The sequence below is a fragment of the Equus caballus genome, chromosome 14, assembly GCF_041296265.1.
Source record: "Equus caballus isolate H_3958 breed thoroughbred chromosome 14, TB-T2T, whole genome shotgun sequence".
Taxonomy (NCBI): domain Eukaryota; kingdom Metazoa; phylum Chordata; class Mammalia; order Perissodactyla; family Equidae; genus Equus; species Equus caballus.
In genome coordinates, this window is record NC_091697.1 from 99,008,143 (window position 1) to 99,033,432 (window position 25,290).

The 25,290-nt window shown below is 35.0% G+C and overlaps 1 protein-coding gene across 8 annotated transcripts in view; it reads right to left on the reverse strand.

Annotated features, from left to right (window-relative positions):
* Positions 1-25,290, reverse strand: part of XRCC4 (X-ray repair cross complementing 4) — a 236,406-nt gene that overhangs the window by 190,260 nt on the left and 20,856 nt on the right. For all 8 annotated transcript variants that reach the window (XM_001504637.5, XM_005599586.4, XM_005599585.3 and 5 more), the window contains one exon: positions 22,388-22,563. In XM_001504637.5, coding sequence (XP_001504687.1) covers positions 22,388-22,563 — 176 coding nt within the window. The remainder of the gene's footprint in view (positions 1-22,387; positions 22,564-25,290) is intronic.

Below are 25,290 nucleotides of genomic sequence, written 5' to 3' on the forward strand. Positions count from 1 at the left end.
CAAAACCCTAAAAAAGTGCTCTCATATAGAACATTTACAACCTGCAAGATAGCAGCTTAGTGGGTTAGGGTATCAGTGCATTTATAAATCAGTTCTAACGACATCATCTCCTTTGATGAAATATTACTTTATTTGGGAGTAAATATTTCAAAATACTGAGTCACACAGAAATGCAACTTCTTTGATCCCTGCTTCAAAAGACTAAAAAGAGAGCAATAATTACAATTAAGAATGCTAGAAATATTTGGAGTTTCTTTTTGTGTTGAATGAATTATTCATTTTGCTTTAAAGCTGACTTTACATAACATATTTACATAACATAACATGACATATCCATTACTACATTTCTTATATCTCAAAAACATCAAAATATTGTAGACCAGGAGTAAGATAATGCAACATGGTTCAACATAGTTCAGCCATTTGAAGAATACAGGCTAACCCTGACTAAAGAAAACAAGAGCCCAAAGTAAGCTCTCTGACCAGCAGAAGACCATGTAGAGACTTTTCTTATATTTCAAGATTCATCAAAAAGAACCATCAATGGATTGATCCAAATTTCTGCATGGCTGCAGAAACCATTAGGAAATGAAAACATAAATCAATATGGTCATATTAACACGTCAATGATATGATCTGATAATTCAATATAAAACACACCATATTTCAGTAATGTGATTTAATAATACAGTTCTTGTTTTGGATAGGGCTATTCACTGTGCAATGTTGCAAAAATAAATTATATAAACTCTTGTTTCTGCTGATAGGAATTAAAGTTCTTACAACTTGTTAAATACTCTGTTAAAAAGAGACTCTCTTCATTTGGAGTACATTTGCTACAACTTCTTTACTATTTTTTTATGTCTTTATACAATTTATTGTCTTATACTGACTGTCCTAATTAAGATATCTACTCCAGGAAAATCCCACAGTCATTTGCTCACTGATACCTTCACCCCTCACAGACCCAAAGGAAGCACCTAACACAATGCATTATATAAAGTGGGCACTCAATAAGCAGTGATTTTAAAAAATGCAAAGTTATTACTTCAAGGACTTTATATTCTCATCTACTGAAAGTTGAAGATTGAGGCTATGAACAGGTAAGTGACGTCAAATCTAGTTCACAGACTCATGTCATTACAGGATGTCTTCCGGTGAACCATGAAAGTAAACCCAGAGTGCTTTGAAGAATAGCACTCCAAGAAGCTCCTGCCAATCAGAGATGGCACAAGGGAGAGAATCAGAGTTAATTCAACTTCTCATTTCATAAACAATTTAACTGAGGATCAAAAGTTAAGCGAATAAGGTTCAGGGTCACAGGGGAAGTAATTGGTCCCATGTTAAAATATAAAATTATCTATATAGCAAGAAAAAAGAAACCACAAAGAAAATGAAGATGAATAGAATAACCATCATAAGATAGCAGCTATCTTTCACTGAGTACCTACTATGTACCTGGCAGGACGCTAAATAATTTTATACATTAATCTCATTTTAAACTCACCCCTCCACATAAAATAGGTATTAAAAATCCATACTTTTAAAAAAATGATGAAACTGAGGTTCAGAGAATTTAAGGAAGTTGTCGAAGGTCACAAAACAAGTATAATAAGTAGCCAGAATTCAAAGCCAGGACTATTTGACCTCAGATCTGGTACCGTTAACCACTTTGTTTAATATTCTCTCTTTCAGCAAATAACTTTGATATTCTGTTTTCCTACAGTGCATTTCACAGTTATGACCAAACTAAATCCTTTCGTTTTTTCCTGTGGCCAAAAGTACAAAGAAAACCTAAACACCTTAAATTCAGGCTTCTGGACTTAGGGGAAAAGGGAAACAGTGAAAAATAGGAGAAATAATGGAAAACATCAACCTTAAATGAGACTTCCAATAACTGGCATCCATTTGAGACTGTGTTGCTTTTTAATAAAGCATAATAAAAGCACAAGGGATGCTGATATTTACTGAATGCCTTCTATGTGCCAGGCACTATCCTGGATGCTCAGAAAACAATGATAAACAGGACAGTGCAAGTCCCTGCTATCATAGAATTTTATGAAGAACATAAGAAGATGAACATCATTGTATTTCTTCCTTTCCAGGAGAATTTTTACTATCAAGTATAAGCTTTTTAGAGGAACCCATTTTCTCACTCCAGTTCAGATACTTATATTAACAATGTAAAACCTAAAAGGCTTTCCTGCTAATGACCACACAGTCAAATAGCCACTGAGAAAGGTGACTATGAGATCATAAAAACTATCCATCTGCCAATACATGACCTGGGCTTATTACTTGTTTTTCCTCTGACTTTTCCAATTCAGTTTGAAATAGCTCAGAGCAAGTCCCCTTGCCAGAATGTTTAGTCTCACAAATCTCACCATTAGATACTTTTTCCTGAGGTTCAGCCTAACTGGCCCTTTGCTTACTTTCATTTCATAAAACTCTTTGCAGTGTCAATACCAGCTGCTCACTTTCTCTGGAAATTTTCCACTTTTCAAATACAGGCATGACTTTAATTAGACAAGGCATAAACTAGGACAGCAGAAACTGATTCTAAGGAATTAGGCCAGAGCACCAACTTTTGAACAAGCAGAAAGTTCAACAATATAAACATGCTTTTGCTGAAATATGGAGAAAAGACATGAGACCATAAGGGACTGGAGAGCTCAAAAGCTAAGTACCGGTCTCTGCTTCTAGCCATGGTCAGACAGTTCCCACAGGACCAAACCTACTATTGATAACAATTATAAACTCTGAACAAAATATTTTTTTAAAAAAAGACCTGAAGGCACAGGAAAGTGAACAAAAGCAAGCTAATTCTGGAAAAAAGGAAGTAGCACTGAATAAGATTTCCATTTTTATGGCTTTTAGCCTGAGTGAGGGCCCCATTCCCTGCCATGAAGAGCAGTTAAAATTTAATAGAAACCAATAGCCCTATCCTCTTGCAGAATCAGAAGACGGGTTCCAGAGAAACCACAGCAACAAAGTGAGGGGGAGAATTCTGCAAAGGAGAACAGCAGAGAAGGGAAGCTCTAAATTCTACGGATAAACTGTTCAAGTCTCTTGCTAATCCCCAAATCAAGTATGTGAAAGACAGACTCCAAGCAGCCCTACTAAGGTTAAAAGAACTGACCTGAAATTTCAGCTAACATCCACCACATGGAAAACAGAAATTGAAGTTGGAGTACAGCCAAGTTAACTGACTTAGAAAACAAACAGATACCAAAAAAAAATCAATATCCTTCAAATGAGTCTAACAGAATCTACTTTCTATAATACATCATTCACAATGCCCAGGATAAAATCTGAAAGTTCTCAACAATGAAGAAGCAAAAACATATTAAAGATACAACATATACAATCAATGGAGATTGACGTGAGTTTATCTAGAGGTTGGAATTAGCAGACAAGTATTTTAAATCAGCTAACATAACTATGATTAAGGATTTAAAGTAAAATATGATAATAAATTAAAAGATATAAAATCTTAGTGGAGAAATAAAAGTTATAAAGAAGAACCAAACGGAAATATTAGAAATAAAAAAATTAAATTAAAAAAAAATCACCGGGGCCAGCCTGGTGATGCAGCGGTTAAGTTTGCACATTCTGCTTCTCGGTGGCCTGGGGTTCACCAGTTTGGATCCCGGGTATGGACATGGCACCACTTGGCAAAAGCCATGCTGTGGTAGGCATCCCACATATAAAACAGAGGAAGATGAGCATGGATGTTAGCTCAGGGCCAGTCTTCCTCAGCAAAATCAGACGATTGGCAGTAGTTAGTTCAGGGCTAATCTTCCTCAACAACAAAAAAAAGTCACTGGACTGAGATGAAAGAAGAGACAATGAACTTGAAGAAAGATCAATACAAATAATCTAATCTGAAGAACAGAGAAACAGATTTAAAAAATGAAAATAGAGCCAGTTCTGATGGCCTAGTGGTTAAAGTTCAGCATGCTCCACTTTAGGGGCCCAGGTTCAGTTCTTGGGCACGGAATCACACCACTCATCTGTCAGTAGCCATGCTACGGCAGCGGCTCATGTAGAAGAGGTAAAAGGACCCACAACTAAAATATACAACTATGTACTGGGGCTTTTGGAGGAAAAAAAATTTAAAAAGATAAAAGAGAGGAAGATTGGTAACAGATGTTAGTTCAGGGATTTAAATCTTTCCCGGTAAAACAAAAGTTTTCTTCTAAAAATGAAAATAGCCTCAAGGATCTTTACTTCAAGTCTTAGAAAGAAAGGAGAAAGAGAAGAGCAGTGGAAAACAAAATTTGAGAAATAATGACCAAGAATTTCCCAATTTTAGTGAAAGACATAAATTAACAGATTTAAGAAACTCAGGAAGCCCTGTGTAAAAGACACTTTAAAAGTCCACTCCACGGCATATCATGGTCAAATTGTTGAAAACCAAAGATAAAGAGAAAATAATAAAAGCAGCCAGGGAAAAATACATTACACACAGGAGAACAATAATTCAAATGAATGCTAACTTCTCATCAGAAACAAGAGAAATGCGAAAACAGGAAATTAACGGATTGAAATTCCTGAAAAAGACAACAGAAAATGTCAATACAGAATTCTTTCTCCAACAAAAAGATCCTTTAAGATTGAAGGCAAAATAAAGGCACTCTCAGATAAAAAAAAAATTGGAGAATTCATTGCCAGCAAACCTACACTACAAGAAATGCTAAGAAGGACTTCTTCAGGCTGAAAGGAAATGATATCAGATAGGAATATGGATCAGCAGGAAGGAATAAGGAGCTAAAGAAATGGGATGTGTCAATCCACAGTATAATGTTAGAATTTTTGCTTTTAGCAGTCATATTTTTTTTAATTAAGAGGAAAAGTTATTCAAGTGGGTAAACTTGCAATATAAAGTAGTGAATATCTTTAAAATTAAGTAACTGAGCTGTTTTATATTACATTTCTATATTTCCATTTCATTTATAAGTACAATAGACTTTACTATACCTAAGTATTTTTGGTGTAATGGTAAGTTTAAAAAAACAACACTACTGGGGGCCAGCCCAGTGGTGTAGTGGTTGGGTTCATGTGCTCCGCTTCGGCAGCCTGAGGTTCGTGGGTTAGGATCCTGGGCGCAGACCTACCGCCACCTGTCAAGCCATGCTGTGGTGGGGTCCCACACAAAATATTGGAAGACTGGCACAGATGTTAGCTCAGGGACAATCTTCCTCAAGCAAAAAGAGGAAGAATGGAAATAGACGTTAGCTCAGGGCCAATCTTCCTTACCAAACAAAAACTACAAAAACTGATTCTCCAAATATCAAGACAGCACTGGAATAGGATTTTGGCAAAAATTTAATCTTTGAATCACCCTAACAAATAATCATACCTATTCCATAGGGTTATAAGGAGCCTCTAAAATAACATGAAAAAAGGTTATCACTTTTCATCAAAAAGTATTTTGGGGGCCGGCCCAGTGGCATAGTGGTTAAGTGCGCACATTCCACTTTGGCAGCCTGGGGTTCACTGGTTTGGATCCCAGGTGTGGACATGGCACTGCTTGGCAAGCCATGCTGTGGTAGGCGTCCCACATGTAAAGTAGAGGACACGGTTGTTGGCTCAGGGCCAGTCTTCCTCAGCAAAAAGAGGAGGATTGGCAGCAGATGTTAGCTCAGGGCTAATCTTCCTCAAAAGAAAAAAAGGATTCTGTCACTGATAACTATTTGAATCTCTACATTCGAGTGGCATCAACAGTAAAGGATCACCTGGTATAATCAAAATTGTATCATAAGCATTGTATCCCAAATTGACAAACAAACCCACTGAAAAACATTTATGTTAATCAAGGATTTGTGAAAATTATTTAAACAAGTACTTTCTCTGGAGGAAATTTTCATAATATCTAACACTTAGCACTTAGACATAAAGATAAAATCACAGCTGGGTTCTCTGAATAACAATGTTAAACAACATACAAAGGAAAGGGGTATCTCTGGAATGTCATCTACCCAGTAGCCACGTCCAGATTGGGGTCCTCTGGCCAATGTGATCAGAATTAATGATAATTTCTTAAAAGACAAGGAGGCTCACCCTGCCAAGACTTCAAACATCCTTTAAAAACTGACCACAGCAGCTCAGTGTGCACTGACTACGTGTGGAGGTGCAATTTGTCCTGCCACTACTCTTTCCTTTTACTGCTGCTCCCTCAGCCAAGGCCCTCCCAGCTTTACACCTGGAGTATCGTGAATGCCACAGAACTTTCATAAATCAATTCCATAAAAATTTAAGCACATTAACTACATACAAAATTAAGAGACAATATATATAGTATAGTAATTAGCCCCATATGCTTTGAAGTCATACCACCTGTGTTCAATCCCAGCTCTGCCACTCACTAGCTATTTGGCTTTGGATACATTATAAACCACTGAGTGTTAGTTTCCTCATCCATAATACTGAGACGGTAACAGGACCTATTTCATAAAATCATCAGGGTTGCATGTAGCTTACTATATGGCACATAGTGGTCATTCTCACTATTAAGCACAGTAAAAGAATGAAATATGACAATTCCAAGGTCTCAGACCTTAGATAGCTATAATAGCTGAACACAATGTAAATGAAAATACAGAAAATCTACAGGAACACCAAGAAAGGCACTAACAGTTTTGAATAAAGGGAGAAGGCAAGTGAAAACTTCTTGAAGGATAAGGCATTCCCATACATCTACAAAAATATGCAATTTCCCCAGGACAGAATACATAAAAGATATTTAGAGAATAACAAGGATCATCCAGAGGTGACCAAAATGTCTGATTCATTCTCTGTTACAAAGAGATTAAAACAGCATTTTTTTTTTTTTTAGTACAAGACTATTTATCCAGAATATCTGAGACCTGATCTGTTCCAGATAAATATTTGGGGAAGTTTAACAAGCAAGCAGCACACTGACTGAGTAAATCTCACTACGCTTTAAAATAAGTAATACCCATACAAAGGGCTAATGTCTCTAAGATATAAAGAACTCTTAAAATTTGAGGGCCAAAAGCCCAAAAAAACAATAGGAAAAACATGAAAAAGGCATGAACAGACAATACACAAAAAAGAAATAAAAATGACTTTAGGGAAAGGTGCCCAAATTCACTCAGAATTAGAGAAACGCAAATTAAAACAACACTGAGATACCATTTCACACCTCTCAGACAGCGGAAAATTAAAAAGTATAACAGCTCATTCTGTTAGTGAGGCTGCGGGGAACCAGACAATTTCACATGCTGCCAGTGGTAATGCAAACCAGTCCAACAATTCTGGAGAGGAATTCGGCAATATTTAAGAAAATAATATATCCACTTATTTTCTAGCAATCACACAGCCAGGAATTTACTCTGAAGATAAACCTACAATACAAAAACACACAGATAATGCATTACAGCATTATTTGAATTGCAAAACACTAGAAACAACTTAAATGCTCATACATAGGACAGTGGTTAAAAAACTGATATATCTACACAATGGAGTATGAAGTACCTGTAAAAGTTAAAGAGGAAAATCTTTATGAATTGACATGGAGTGATTTCCAGGATGTTGTTATGTGAAAAAATCAAAATGCAAAAAGGAAAAAAGGTTTGTTTATTACCCTTCATATAAGAAAAAGCAAAATATAAGAAAATACAATGTTCATTTGTACAAAAGAAATACAGGACACATAAACCAGAAGCTTGGTTACCTAGAGGAGTTGGCTGGGAATGTAATGAAACAAGTATGGAAATGGGAAAAGGGTAGCAGAGATGAGGGAGAAGTGACCCTTCTCTGAATATACATTTTTATATAGCTCTGATTCTTGATCATTGCTCACATACCAAAAAATAAATAATTAACTACTATCAACCAGAATGTGAGATAAACTCAAAATGGAATAGAGACACTGAAAGGGATGGGAAGGAACAGAACTAATTTAAGACATTTTGGAAAAATGATATTTTGCATATATATTGTAAGGATAAAGACAAAAAGAACTATATACAAATACTGTATTATATTTAGAAAATTTGTTTTTCACAGGGATATAAGTTAGCAATTCTGAAACTACTTTACATGTATACTAGGACTGAGTAAATAAGTAAACATATTGTGCATAACGAAAGCCAGACTTCTCACTGTCAGAGAAAGTTACAAATAAGAAAGAGGGGAAGGAGGGGAAGGATAGAATAAACTCTGTGACATGGACTGAACTAATGGCTTTTAACATATATACAGATGGAGAAATACAGATGTGTGCACATACATGTCTAAGTATAAACATATATTGGCTAGCTCTGCTGGTCTGCTGAGAGGACCCAGAAGCAATGGTTCCTACATAGCAATGAGCACAACTAGCACCCAGACATTGATTAAAAAATATAATCTCAGACAAAAGGAACTATGGTTCTTTGGACAAATGGTTGATTCCAGGGCTGACAAGATGAGACTCATATACCTTGTGGTGCCAGAAAACAAGGAAGGGTTCAAAGCAATAGAGCCACATCTAAAAGATACAGAAGTCAAGTTGAAGAAGCTCCCAATGGCCAAATCTAGGACAATTTGAGCATCAAAATAAATAGTAAGTGTAACTTAACCCAGAGAATAAAATAAATGTATTCATGGGAGTACATGATATAAATAAATAATTGAATAAATAAATGGAGGAGAATGAACAGCTTTTCCTTACAGTAGGATTCCAATTAATAAAGTAAAGGAATGATGAAAATAGAAAATCATAATTAGGGATATCACAGTAACAACCGTTGGAGACAAAAATCATTGATGGATGCTAAAATCAGTGGGTAAAACCATGATGAAAAACAGGGTATTTGTATACTCTCAGAACAGCTCCACAAAAGATACTTACTAATAAAAAAGGAAAAAATAGCAAATTAACCGTGGAGAACCCTGGCAGACACCACCTTAACCAAGTATTCAAAGTTCACATCACCACTAATAATGCATATAGATATCATGTACCTCCTCATATGTTGCACTGAGAAGGGAACAACACCATTTCTGTGGTATTTTTGTCAAAAATCCATAAACTCAATCTAACCATGAGAAAACATCAGATAATTCCAAATTGAGGCACATTCTACAAAATAACCAGCCAGTATTCTTCAAAAGAGTCAAAGCCGTGAAAGACAAAGACTGAAGAACTTTCACAGACTGTAAAAGATGAAAGAGACCATTAAATTCAATAGGAGACACTTAATTGTATTCTGGACAAGAGAAAAAACTTTAGTGGGTGTTATGGACTGAATGTTTGTATTCCCCCGAAATTTGTATGTTGAAGCCCTAACCCCTCCTGATGTGGTGTTATTTGGAGGTGGGGCCTTTGGGAGGGACTTTGGTTTAAATGAGTTCAAAAGGGCAGGGCTCCCATGATGGGATCGCTATCCTTGAAAGCAAAAGGAGAGACAAGATAGAGGTGCTCTATCGCCGCCAATGAGGATACAGCAAGAAGGCAGCCGACCACAAGGCAGGAAGCAGGCCTTCACCAAGAAATGAATTTGCTGGTACCTTGATCTTGGACTTCCCACCTTCCAGAACTGTGAGAAATGAATCTATGGTATTTTGTTATGGAAGCCATAGCAGACTAAGACAGTGCGAAAAACGATGAAATTCAAATAAGATCTGTAGGTTACTATGTCAATGTTAATTTCCTGATTTTAATAATTGTACCATGGTTATGTAAAGTGAGAATATTATGGAATGTAGGGTAAAGGGTGATAGGAATTCTCTTTACTATTTTTGCCACTTTTCTCTAAGTCTAAAATTAAAGTGTTAAAAAAGATAGCTGTCAAAAGATATAAATGACCAAGAACCACAACAAATCAGGAAAATGTCACTATAATGCAACATTATGGTTTTAACTACTATGGGCATATCCCGACTAGTGGACTGGTTTGGGATCATTTGTAGCCAAAAATACCACATTCTCTCCAGGAGTGCCACAAATAAAGCAACATCTCTAATCATGACAATGGTATATCTTCTAAAGCAATTCTTTTGTTTGGATGATTCCAGTTTTGAATAAAAATTATTTACTATGTGGTCAATTTTAATAAATGCATGTTATTTACTATACCAGAAAATTCAACAAAGAAAACGGAAGCTCTGTGTCCACCAGTAAACTTACAGCCAATAGAGTACACAGCATAACAATAACAAATATCTGTTTAACAAGGCTTATCTGAGGTCAAAGGAGATCCAAGCCACTACCAATTTTTTAGTCTCCAGATATATTAAAAGTCAAAACAAGATTATAAAAATTGTATTGATATATTTAAATTGATGCTATTCATAGTGTACTTCAAGAGGTATGACTTGTAATAGGATACAATTTTAAACTAGTATAAAAAATATCTTCTATCACCATGTGTATAAACTCATTTACAGATAACATCACAACTATATGCTAGAAGTCCATCAGAAAGCAGGGCATTAACCCAGTGGCCTCCTGAGACAGGCCTGGTAGTACACCACACACATCAATCTTAGTGCCCACACCATAAACTCTGTGAGTTAGCATTATTAGCCTATTCGAACTGTTTTTCCAGCATAATAATAAATGCTTTCCTAAAATCCATATAATTAGAAATAGATTCAATACTCAAGCCAAGAACTTCAGTTCTTTCCACTATGCCTCATTTCCCCTCAATAAACGGCCATCTCCAAAACATCTGGATTTGCTGGAATTTCAAAATTCAGCTAAGACATGATCACTGCCCTCAAGTTCACTATATAATTGAAGAGACACACAAGTAAATAATTAACAATAACAAATACTTACAAAGTACCTATTATAAGAAAGAACTGTTCTAGAAAACGTATACACACACATGCACACACCCACCATACGCTAATTCATTAAATCCTTATAATCACCCTGAGTCAGGTATTAGCATTATTTCCAAATTATGAAAAAGAAACAGAGGATAAACAATTGAATAAGCTGCCCACAGTCTCACACCTAGTAAGCTGCAGGGCTGAGATTCAGATCAGGTAGTCAGGCTAAGTGTTCATCACTACTAGGCAGTGGGACAACAACACGTCCAGAATGGGCTACAGATGTGCAGTAGGATTCTCAGGGCTATAAACTGTTACAGTAGGGATATTTTAAATTATAAAAGTATAGTCATTCAAAAATGTATAATAGTTTTAACGTCATTTGAACAATATTTCTCCCTCTGTAAATTCCTAAATTCAATAATTTTTTGAGGAGGTACACACAGCTATACTACATTGCACCTCTTCCAAACTTAACCATTGAGATATCCTACACAGTCTAATTATTATACTACTTGTGATTTATTTACCAAGAGTGAAGATTTCTATTCTGCATTCATGCAAAAAAAAACCCCGTGGCCAAGTGGCTAAGTTTCCGCACTCCGCTTCAGCAGCCCAGGGTTCACTGTTTCAGATCCTGGGCGCAGACAGGGCACCACTCATCAGGCCATGCTGAGGAAGCACCTCACATAGCACAACCAGAGGCACTCACAAGTAGGATATACAACTACGTCCCGGGGGGCTTTGGGGAAAAGAAGAAGAAGAAAAAAAAAAAGATTGGCAACAGATGTCAGCTCAGGGCCAATCTTCCAAAAAAAAAAAAAAAAAACTGAGCCTTAATATCGACTTAATTAACAATTAGTTTGTATGTGCCATCATCATCATCACCATCTGATTTCTGATGTTCCTAAAATATTTTACATTCTATTGATTTTCTCAATTGGTTATTTACTTATAACTTCATGATCATACTAGTAAATGAAAATCTGATTCTTGACTGAATTTCATAATAAATGGTTTGCTTTCAGAAATAAAAAAGTGTCTATTTAGGAAAAGAAATAGCTGAACATAATTAAATTGATGAAGAAGACTGTAGGTCTTTATATAACTTCAAAGAATTAATTTGTCAGAGTATCACTAATTTTAACATTTTTTCTGTGCAATAATCTGAAACAGGATTAAGAATGGAGGTGCCTAAAAATATTTTGAAAATTAAAAATTCTGAAATGAGAATTTCAAAGGCCTAGAATCACCTTGAGTACTTTATCCTCAAAAGATTAATTTTAAATGATAACTTAATGACTATATGGCTTACTTTTAATTAAAACTGAAGAGTTATGAGAATCAAAAGAAAAGCCAAATTCAAAACAAGTCACTAAATAATGAAGATTATCACAACTTTTGACTCAACTGTCCTGATAATTTTCTTGCTGAACCTTAATGTCTTAAGTGCAAGGATGAAGGAATGATATCCAGAAGACTGACTATGCCATCTTACCCAGGGAAGAAAAATCATCTCAAATTTTAAAAGTTTCTGCAAGGGCAAAATAAGCAACAAATCTAAGAGATAGATTACCACAACATGCAATCTAACTTAAGAAGCCAAAGACAAGATACTGTAATTGAAACACAAAGCTGAAATGCCACACATAATTGTAAAATCCTTTATTTTACTACCCTTGGTAGAAACAATGGGTATCAGGTAAGGGACTCAGAAGTGTTTTACCTCAATAGTGGTGTAAAATTAGACCTAAAATAAGTGTTCTGATCCTCTTCAACATAGCTTTAGAAGCAAGACCCTAAGGATGACATTGTTTGCAAGTAACTTACCTGTGTCCCAAAACAAAGCACAGGTTTATAGAAATACAAAAATAAACAACACCAAACCAGAAGATTTACAATGCTTGGCATCCAATCAAAGATTAACAGGCATGCAACAAAAAAGAAAAATATATAATGAGCAGAAAAATCTATCAAAACCTACCCCAAAATAATACAGATTACAGAATTTGTAGGCAACGTCATTAAAAGTTACTATAATCCTATTCCTTACATTCAAGAATGTAAAAGAAAGACTGAACATGGTAAGAAGAGTTAATGGAAGATACTAAAAAGATGCAAATCAAACTTGCATGAAAACCACAATGTCTGAGATGAAAAATAAACTGAATGAATTAGCAGCAGTGCAGGGTGAGAATGGATAAGTCTCTTCCCACAAATTCCATGACTGCAACACCAAGTTGGGAGCAGAAGAAACAACTGGTGAATATGAAGACAGAGCAATGGAAACTATTCAAAATTATAAACAGGAAGAAAAACAGAAAAGAAAGAAAAGAGGATCAGTGAGCTTTGGGATAAATTCAAGCAACATAATATACACGTAATTGGAGTCTCCAAACAAGGAGGAAGGGAAACAGAAAAACTATTCAAATAATGACCAAAATTTCGCCAAAATTAACTAAAGATATGAACTAACAGATCAAAGAAGCTCATAAAGAAAGAAAACTACACCAAAGCACATCATAATCAAATTGCTTATAGGAAATGATAAAGAGAAAAATCTTAGAAGCGTCTGGAGAAAAAAGGCACATTGCTTAGATAGAAACAATAAGAATGGCAGTTGACTAGCCAGAAGACAGTAGAGTAACATTTTTAAAGTACCGAAAGGAAAAATCATCAACTTAGAATTTTATACCCAGTGAAAATATCTTTTAAAAAGAAAGGTGAAACACAGACTGCTGCACATACACAAAACCTGACAGAATTCATCACAATGAATTCTGAATGCATGAAAAAACACATTAAATAAAGTCCTACTGACAAATGGTAAATACTATTACATGGAAATCTAGATCTATGTAAAAGAATGAATTGCTCTGCAAGAGGTAACTTTCTGAGTAAATATAAAAGACTTTTAAAAAATATATAAATCACTTTAAAAGATAACTCAGAATTCTGATTCTAGACAAGATGGCAATAGTTCATTACATCCTATTATTTTCACTTTACAACCAAAATCCTTGAAAAGATACTTAAAGCAATGATGAAAAGATTCTCTAAGGTGAAGAAAAGAAAGCAGATTTACTAGGGACCTTGGAACTTGAGGAATGACTTGGCAAAGAGTTCCCTGATTGGTTTTGTTTTGTTTTGTTGTCTTTTATATTTGCAGACTGGACATTAGAGAACACAAAACACTATTGGGTGCAAATAAACAAACAAAAAGTAAAGCCACCTCTATCCGGCCAAAAGAAGTAGAAAAGGGTAGCCATGAAAGACAAAAGCCTTTTGCCTAGAACCCTTCCCTGCCATCTCAGTCCACAGAAAGAACTCAGAAGAAGCTACACTCATCCCCACCTTGATCCCCATCTAGTATCACAGAGAGGAGACTCTAGGTAGATCTTGGTCCACCATCCTCACCCTGAACTAACGAGGTGAAGTCTTTTCCTCTCCCAACTTGGTGCTGCAGCCATGGAATTTGTGGGAAGAGACTTATCATCCATTCTCACCCTGCACCAATCAGGTGGCACTCTTCTCCCCACTACCAAAGACATACACCATGACCAAGCAGGGTGTATTGCAGAAATGTAAGGCAAAAGCTCAAATTTTGTAATCCACCATATTAACACTCTGAAGAAGAAAACTCATATGACCACATCAATTGATGTAGAAAAAGCATTTAAGACAATTCAATACCTATCCATAATAAAACCAATCAGCAAACTAGGAACAGAAGGGAACTTCTGTAACCTGATAAAGAGTATATACAAAATAAGCTACAGATAACATCATACTAACTGGTAAAAGACGGAAAGTTTTCCCCCTAAAATGGGAAATAAGGCAAGGATTTCTGTTCTTACCACTACAGTTCAACACAGTAGTTTCATGTCCTAGCCAGTGAAATAAGGCAAGTAGAGGATGTAAAAGGCATAAAAACTGGAAAGGAAGAATAAAATTGCACCTATTTGCAGATAACATTATTGTCTACATAAAGGATCCCAAGGAATCTACCAAAACAAAATAAAATAAAATAAACAACCTAGAACAAATAAGGGAATTTAGTAAGGCTGGAGAATATAAAATCAACACAAAAAAATAAACTGTATTTTTAAATACTAATAATGAACAATTGGAAACTCAAATTTATAATAGCTCCAAGAAGACTGAAATAACTAGAAATAAATCTAACAAAATGTACAGGATCTGTATGCTAAAAACTACCAAATGGTGATGAAAGATACTAAAGAAAACCTAAAAATGTAGACATACTGTGTCCATAGGCAGAAAACTCACTTGAGTTTTTTGTAAATAGAGTAAAGGTGATTTTAAAATGTATTTCCAAAGGCAAAGTAACTAAATTACCCAGAACAACATTAAAAAAAAGAGTAAAGTTGGAGGAATTACATAACCCAATTTTAAGGATTACAATGTAGCTATAGTAATTAAGACAGTGTGGTGCTGGTGGAGGGATGGACACATAGATTCATGAAACAGAACACAGAGTCCAGAAGTAAATCCACACAAGTACAGCAATGATTTTTAATAAAGACGCAAAAGCAATTCAATGTATTGTTAAGATGTCAATTCTGTAGATTCAATGCATTCCCAATCAAGATTTCAGCAGACTTATTTGTAGAAATTGATTCTAAATCTCATAAGAAAATTTGAAGTATATAGAATATTCCAAACAATTTTGAAAAAAGACAAGGTTGAAAGACTTATACTACCTGAATTCAAGATTTACCATAAACCTAAGTAATCAAGACAGTTTAGGGTTGGCACAGAGATAAATAAACAGATGAGTGGAGTAGAACAGAGTCCAGGTATATACCTATACATATACGGACAAGTGATTTTTGACAAAGTGAAGAAAATTCAGTGGAGAATTCAACAAATGGTGCTAGAACAACTGAATACTCATATGCAAAAAAATGAACCTCAATCTCTACCTCACACCATATATACAAAAATTAACTTAAAATATATCACTGACTCTAAATGTAAAAACTATAACTATAAAACTCATACATGAGAACTTAGGAGAAAGTCTCTGACCTTAGGTTAGGCAAAAATTTATTAGATATGACAACAAAAGCATGATCCATAAAAGAAAAAAATCTGACTTCCTCAAAATTAAGAATTTCTCCACTTCTACCACAAACAGGAATAAAGTATTCCAAAATCAGATATCTTTTAAGGAACTAGTATGCAGAATACATAAAGAACTCTTCAAAACACAATAAGAAAACAAGCAACTCAACAAAAAAAAAAAATGCTAAAAAAATATGTAGTCCAAACAAACATGTCACTAATGAAAATATACTGATGGCAAATAACATAACCAGACATTAGAGAAATGCAAATTTAAAATACACTAAGATGCTATCACACACCCACATTAGAATGTCTAAAATAAAAAATATGACCATAATAAGTGTTGGTGAAGATGTGGAGGGACTGAAATTCTCAAATATCACTGATGGGAAAGTAAAATAGCACAGCCACTATGGAAAACTGTTTATTAGCTTCTCAAAAAATTAAACATTCACCCACTTTTTAACCCAACTATTCTTCTCCTCATCGAGAAAAAGAAAACATACTTCCATACAAACATTTGTATACAGATATTCATGATAGCTTTATGTCTTATAGTCCAAAACTAGAAAGAAACCACATGTCCATCAACAGGTGAAAGCATAAATAAATTGGGATATATCCATAAAATGAAATACTACTTAGCAGTAAGAAAGAAATTAATGAATCACACAACATCCTGGAGAAATCTCAAAATAATTATGCTGAGTGAAAGAGGCCAGACCAAAAGAAAATGTACCTACCATAGAATTATATTTATATAAAATTCTAGAAAATGTAAAATAATCTAGTGACACAAAGCTGATCAGTGGTTCTCTGGAGACTGAGTGGGGAGACAGGGAGAGGTGGGAGGGGAGGATTACAAAGGCATACAAAACAATTGAGCGGGGGAGTGAGGATTTGTTCAATATTTTGATTGTGGTGACAGTTTCATGGGTATGGACACATTTTAAAATTTATCAGACTGTACACTTTCTATATGCACATTATATCTCAATAAAGCTGTTAAAAAAAAAAACATACCCACAAAAAGATTTATACATGAATGTATACAGCTGCTTTATTCACAGTAGCCCACAACTGGAAACCACCCACAAATCCATCCAAAAGCAAAGTGGTTATAACCATACAAGGGAATACTACGCAGCAATCAAAAGGAATGAACTGCTGATACACACCACATGATAATGAATCTCAAAAACATTATACTATGCAAATAAAGTTACATGCAAGAGCACATACTGTATGGTTCAATTTATGTGAAATTCTGGAACAAGTAAAGCTAGATTATGATCTACAGTGACAGAAAGTAGCTTGGTGGTTGCCTGGGGCCTGGAGGGTGAGCAGGATTGGGAAGAAAAGAGGCTAATTGAGGACAGCCTGCAAAGAGGCATGAAGGAACTGTCTGGAGTGATGAAAACTGTACATTTAACAAAGGTGCATTTTATTATATGTACATTATACCTAAACAATAACAAGTTTTTTAAAAACTGATTTAGGATTCACAAGCCAGAGGCCTGGATTCTGCCCTACCTAACCTACTAGCTCTGCTTTCCCCAGGAACTTGCTTCTGCTTGTAGCATACGTTTCCTCACATACAAACAGCAACAGTGCCAAGTCCACATGAGGAAACGAGAGTACATGTTAAAGGAGAGAACTGAAAAGTGATAAGCAAATATTAATATTATGAACCCTCACAAGTCCTTTTAGGGCATAGATTTTACATGCTATTTTCTACTTATGTTTTTATTGTAAGTTGGTTCCTTCTGGAACAATCCTGGTGTAACTGAGAAAATTAAAATATAATGATTTTGAAACATTTCTCATAAAAGAAGAAAACATCTTAAAGCAAAGCAATACAAAGCAAGAAAAAGAAAATGAGTTCTCAAAGACAAAAAAGTATAACTAAAAATTAATAATTTTTTAAAAATGATAATTCCAATGTCTCTTCTATGGCTTAACTAGAAAAAACATACTTTGAGCAGGATTTCTGCACCACTTACATTACTGATTTAGTTCCCACATTCCAAAAAGGACAGGAAATTATAAAGTGTTTCAAATAAAAATGGCAGATGTATACAAACATTTTTATCACGGAAATGAAGAATACTACGATTTCGTTTTCAGGGATCCAAACAACACATTTCAACCCATACTCCCACAAACCTGAAAGTCATTATTATTTCTGACAAAGTCTTTGGCAGAGTACCATAATAAATGCTCCAATTCCGATATTTCATCTGGAAATACCCATTTGAATTCAAAGTCCTCCAAACCACAGGGACACATGGCAATAATATAGGATTCTGGATTGCTGTTTTTAAAAACAATTTTGGCTGCTTTCGGCTAACTTACTTTACCTCATTTTTATATATCTGAAAAATGTAAGTTAAATAAATGTAGGGAGGCTGTTTGAACTTAGAATGCATTTTCCATTTTAAAAAAATAGTTGCAACATATAGTAAGATACAAACTAGTCTGCATCTTATTATATGTTGTAACATTTTTTAAACTAAAATATGATTGAAACAATTATTTGTAATGAAAATACTAGAGAAATAGTCCTGTAACAATAAAAGTAACTCTTCTGAATGATGCTTCAATTTCTCCTAAATGTTAACATACAGCTATTGCTGCTTGTCCCTCAACATCCACCCTCCCCTTTTTATACAGTAATGGAAATCTGGGCAGAGGACACAGCTGAAGATCACAGCTCACAGATTCCCTTGCAGCTAGGTGAAGCTGTGTGACTTACTTCTGGACAATGGGATGTGAGCAAAAGTAACGCATGCAATTTCAGGGTGATGGCCTTAAAGAAAACGCACATGCTCTTTATTTTCTCTTTAACTCAGTCCTGTTGCCTGAAAGGTGAACATAACAGTGAAGCGAGAGCAGCCATCTTGGACAAGGTGATAAAAATCACCTGTTAAAAATGGCAAAACAGCACTGATTATACAAGCCTGGGCCTCCAACATCATAAAGCCATCATATCAACCCGAGACTGCCTATTTGGATTTTTACATCAGAGAAAAACAAACCTCCATGTTATTCAAGTCATCAAATTTTCAGCCTAAACTGTATCCCAAGCCAATATCCAGTGGTGGGTGCAGGGGAGATGAAGGGAAAGGAAATACAAATAGACTTTACTATGATTCTAATAGAGGCCTACAGCCAATTCTTGTGTGTGTGTGTGTGTGTGTGTGTGTGTGTACGTATCATGTTTAATTTTCCTTCAAGCTTCATGGTTTTCTTTCATTAAGACTATTTTTAGAAATATAAAACTACAGTATGTTAGATGATGTGGAATGAATCCAAGAAATCACTTTAAAACTTTACAGATAAAAAAACAGAGGTAGGAGCAAGCTAAATGATAAGTCTAAGGTTATTCTTATCAAAAATAATTAGGTCTTCTTTTGTGGCTCATAAATGAAATTTTTTTCTGAAGAAAGAGAGCAAGTTATGAAAGCAAAAAAGGAAGAGGAAGACATTATTAATTAAGATGTACTATTTGCAAGACAAAGTATATATTGCAAGTCAGTACGACTTTGAAAGGCAGAGGGAAAACAGTAACACAAAGTACAGAATAATCTCCTGAGTGGGCGATAGTACTTAGAGTGAAGAGACAATGAGTTCTAAACACTTGCACTAGAGTATGCTTTCATCCAGAACAATCTACTGCCAACTGAAGAGCACTGGTGATGAGGCAGGAGGGGTGCCAGAGGCATGTACTGTACGGAGAAAAAGAGTTAGTGTCTAGCTGACCATTCAGCATGCATTTCAATGGGAATTAAGTTAAAATAAAACCATCTATTTATTTATAAATAAAAGCCAATTATAGCATAAATAAAATTTTGGGTGTTAGGAGCTCAAAAGCAATCTCATGAAAATTATGGAACCACTGCCTCCAAAAAAATGTATATAAACATCAACATACACACTATATATTTTAACTACTCCATTGCTTTGGAAATTGACAATTCTTCCACTCTGACAAAACACAAGATAATATTTCCAAAACATCCAGTCTTTTTGAATACAAAAATTAGTAGTTACTTCCTTTAAAAAAAAATAGGCAAAAAAAAATTTAATACAAATAGAAATTTCAGATGTCTTGTATGACTTGAATGTCCAAGATGTTCAAATTATGCAGTGATCTCCAACACAGAATTAGACACATAAAACTTCTTGAATCGATGGTAACAAATGCCTAAAAACCCTGACTCTCAGAGGCACAAATCTGGTAGCAAAAGTACTTAGAACACATGGAATATGCTTGGCCATGGGAGAGTAACCTTATGTCAACAAACAACAGAATTCACTACAACTTTTGGAGTTGAATCCATGTTCATTCTTTTCTTTTCTTCTAAGTGTAGGAGGTCATTTTTGGCAACAATTAGATATCTGTGTCATCAAGAAAAGGATTACAAAGCCCTTTTAAATTTTTAGGTCATCCAAAGTACAATTAGCCTTAAAAAGTATTCTGCCATCTTTCCAATTGTGTACATACTGTTGCCAGCAGATGAATTTACAAGATATTGTCACTCTAAAATTCAACTTGCAGAAGGACATCCTGAAGCACTGGAAGTTTCCCACGGCAATTTGGCCCAATGAACTTGTGATTTTTATCCGCATCCATAAGGATGACGGCAGCAACCCAAACTGAAAGCTTTACTTCATTCAAAGATCTCAAAATATCTCTCAAGTAAGCCAAGTCATGAATAAACTCCTCCTTATCAAACTGTTCTGAGAGTAGCCTTTCTCAAAAGCAAATTAATAAACGAATAAATAAGGAGGCAGCTATCTAAACTGCAGTGTAGTGCTTTAGGACATATCCTTTAGGGAACCAACACTCTCCTACGTTACTGGGAATCTCTTATTCTGTTTCCATTTCTTGAGAAAACCTGTTGAAAAGGTAGTGGATCAAGGCTCTCACTCTGATAAAGTTGACTAATTTCAGAGTGGTAAGCAAGATATCTTTCAGGATTATTGTCACAGTTTTTGATGCGGGTATATGCCAAGCCAGTTGTGAAAGACATAAATCATGAGGACTTAAAGTTCTCTCTTCACAAAAGCACTAAATCAGATGTATTGCCAAGCGTAGCAAGTACCCTATCCAGGCCGATTGTACCAAATCTCCCTTTCACCATGTCAAAGATACCAAAAGCCTTTCAGCGATTCCAAGGGTACCTCACAAACTTGGAATTTGTTATCCACCAGTGTACACAAAACAGATAATAACCAGAAACTGGCTGCACGAAATTAACGTTAGTCGTTACATGCAAATGCTCGTTAAAAGGTAAGTGGCATTACTCCTAATTTGACAATGATCTGCTTCAAAATATCAGAAGAAACAGTTGGCAGTTCTGTAGTATTTAACATCATTTGATCGTGCTTGGGCCATAGGAAGGAACACTGCAATAAATAACAAAATTTTAGCAGCCAGTTCAAACCTTACTTAACCCATTTTAAATTATCATTTTAAGGACCTCAGCATATTGAAACACACAAATTGGCAGCTAAGCAGAAAAAGTGTGTATCTTCTAAATACAAATAATTATTGAAACCAGTCTCTCTGTATTATTCTCTATAGGATAACATATATTTGAAAAGAATGATTCCATCTGTTGCTTCAAATGTTTCTCTAATTGGTGAAATCTCTTTAATCATTCTGAATTAATTTTTTTAAAGAATTTTTTAACTCAATTTAGTTCCGCACAAATTGTCAATACTGTCTCTAAACTTAATGTAGTAAAGCTTTCCCTTCCTTTCTTCTACTATAGATCTCATATCTGATTGATAAACCACTAGCAAAAAGCAAGTAATTCAATCTCTAATTATCCCATAAGCTTGGGTAAAATATACAAACAGTAAGTATGATACTTTCAATAAACAAACGACCCACCTTGAGCTGAACTGGTGTAGGACAATTAGCAGATATCCTTGTCTGTAAAGCATGCAAGTTTTGGAAAGCTCGGGTTCAAAGTTATTTCTCCCTATTTTAATACTTCTAAGTTTGATAATATAAATAAAATACCTTAACTCCTAACTGTATGTCTTACTACACTTAACTATATCATTTTGTAATTTCAAATACATTCTAATAAAGTAGAAAATAAGTCGTAATTATTAAATATTCAAAGGTAAACATATTTTTTTTTTGTTAAAATCAGTATTTCCCCAATCTTACTCATTAAACCTTGTCTCAATGGTCTAAAACCGCTGACCCCACTTTTCAGAACTGCTCACTCACGTAATTATCTCTAGGACACTTATTTTTAAAGCATTAAAAACTAAATACATTTTCCAATAATTATTTTTCACAATTCATTAATATAAAACATTTAATGACTGTAACTTCCAAGCATTTTTCCAATCTGGAAACCAGGTACTTTTCAAACTTTTATTTCTGAGGGATTGGGGTAATAATATGCTAGTTACTTAAATAATTCCTCAATAAGTGCTCTGACATTTTATTACTTATAACATTATGGAAAGTTTTACTTACTGAAACATCTTTCAGGTTTTTCTCAAAGGAGAAATGACAAGACTCTTTAGAAAAATTAAACTTGTATGCGTCAGTTGGTCCTGCTCCTGACACCAATGCTTTTCTCAGTTCATCAACATATTTCTCTTTTTCCATTGCCATGTCATCAGCTTCTTGGGAAATCTCTGATTCACAAACTATGGGAAACATTAATGAAAAGTTTTGAAATAAAAAATAAATTTCTAAACATGAGAACATTTGTTTACCTGTTGCCACTAATTTATCACTTACGTAACAGAATTTTGAACAAAAAGTAAAGTCAATACCCACACCACACATTTTTTAATTCAATTATACCTTCTAACAAAACTAGCAACTTTTGATTTAGTCTCAAATCTCATCTGAAAAGCATTAGACTCCTTGCATTCTTTGTCTGTCCTCAGACAAAATATATGCATTGTAATTACCACAGAAACTACCATCTTGTGTACCTGCTCCTAGGTCATAGCCAGATAAATTATTTCCTACAATGATTAATAAGCTCAGTATTTTACAACATCTTTCTTCCTTGCCTCAATTATTAAAGAGATTAAAGAGTATATAGTCTATTTCTCACTTACATGGGCAGAGTCAAATTAAACTAAAAATGGAGTTCATTCTTCTCATCTCATTATGTGCTGAAAATAAGAAAAGTGGATGAAGGGAGATGAGGAAGGAAAGGGCAGGACATTAATATTTATTGAGTCTCCTCTACGGCATACATTATACTACAGATCTGGCTTCCAATTCTCTCATCTAGGTAAATTTAAAGCTGATATTTTACTCATTATTGAGATTTTTACTTCAATAATTATATTTTCAATTCTTGATATTCTCTGTTTTTTTTTCATACTATCCTGTTCTTGCCACACCCTTCTTTTAAACATTTGAAAGCTTAAACATGTTTAAGATCTCTTTCAGATTAGACTGTACGTGTGGTTCCCGGGGTATTAATTCCATTTCTTCTAGCTGCTGACACATTCTCGTCTGCTTTTTTTTCTTTCATGCTTTGTAATGTTTGAACGAGTATCAAGCTCTAGCTCGAATATCAAGAGCTCTGGGCAGTAGGGGTGGTCTTAAATGAAGGTTGCTGGTTTGCCTTTCTAGGAGTCCCAACAGGTTTCACCAGTTCTGGACCAATTTTGAAAGTTAATTTCTTAACTTGGTTTTTACACTTGAGTGAAAGAGTTCAAATTTAAATCCCACACCCCACACCCATACAAAACACAGATTCGGGGTTCTGATTTTTGTTAGGACTTTATTCACTCATAGCCCTTGATGAGTAGTCTGGTTCTATGCTGCATCTCCAAGCCAGAGGGTTTACAGGTTCCTTTCTTTATACCAAGAGCTCAGTTCCAATTCCTTAAAAGGCGTGCAGCTTCAAGATCCCACCCCACTCAGGTATTACAATCACAGTCATTTAGACACATATGTAGTTCAGACATTCCATGAACCTTATAGTTAAGCTTTAGTTCTCATTAACCACTTTGGTTTTCAGACAGCTCTTCATACATGGCACCTGGGAATTTCCCTTTCTTACACTCAAAAGCTGCAGTGTGTCTGTTTGCCTTTAAAATTACAAGATTTAAATCTAACATTTGTTTGAAATGTGTGTGTGGCTGGGTGGTTTCCTGCGTCAACTCAGGCTACTGCAACGATGAAAGATCCATATGGTTCAATACTTTTCTATTTAAAGGTTACGTTTATCTCTTTTACCCCTTATAACACTGAAGGATGGACATTTTCATTTTACAAATGATACAACTGAAACTCAGAGAGATCAAGTAATGATCTAGGGTCATGCAGTAGGTAAGTCATAAAGCTGGGATTCATAATTATGTCTCTCTTGTTGTTTCATTTTGAGGTGGGGCAGAGATACGGGACGTTGGATAAATTATTTCCTTCCATGATATTAAACAATACATTAGTATGAAATATTATAGAAAACAATGAAATCTTGATTTTAAAATGTAAACACAGCTTTTCATAACTTTGGTCTGTGTGCTGTGAAATGTCTGGAAGCTCCAAGATAGGCAACGAGAAAGAGAGTCTTGGAATGTATCCATATATTTTTCATGACCAATTTTTTATAATAAGTTCTGATACTGAAACATGAGCCTCAACACAGCCTTTGAGAAAAGGTAAGAATAAAAATATCTTAGGGGACAGCCCGGTGGCGCAGCAGTTAAGTGTGATTGTTCCGCTTCTCGGCGGCCCGGAGTTCGCCAGTTGGGATCCCGGGTGCGCACATGGCACCACTTCGCAAAAGCCATGCTGTGGTAGGCGTCCCTCATATAAAGTAGAGGAAGATGGGCAAGGATGCTAGCTCAGGGCCAGTCTTCCTCAGCAAAAAGAGGAGGATTGGCAGTAGTTAGCACAGGGCTAATCTTCCTCAAAAAAAAAGAAAAAAACCTTATATTCCGATGTGATTTTACAGCTTCTAAAATACTCTCACATATTTTTTCTCTCTGAGGCAGATGAACAGTATTTAAGATGATCACCCCCATCAACTCTATTGACCTTTCAAATACCCTATTACTTCTTCTGAAAAAACATAAAAATAAGAAGACAAATGCTTCTTACTTAAGGAATTATTTCATATTTTGTGTTTGGATAGTTGTGAAGTTTTAAATGCCTAGGGAGAGAAATAATTCACAGAGAAATAGGAAATAAATCTGTAGAACTGTAGAAAAACATCAGAAAACATAAAAGAAAAATAAAGTATATCTATTGATAAAACATCTAGTAAAAAGCATTCTAAATTACATTAGAATGAAAAGATACTATCTGAAAATATTTAATAGAATTTATTGATTCAATTCATTTATTCAAAAAATGCTTAATAAGCAACTACTATGTGCCAGGCACTATTCTAGGATACAAGA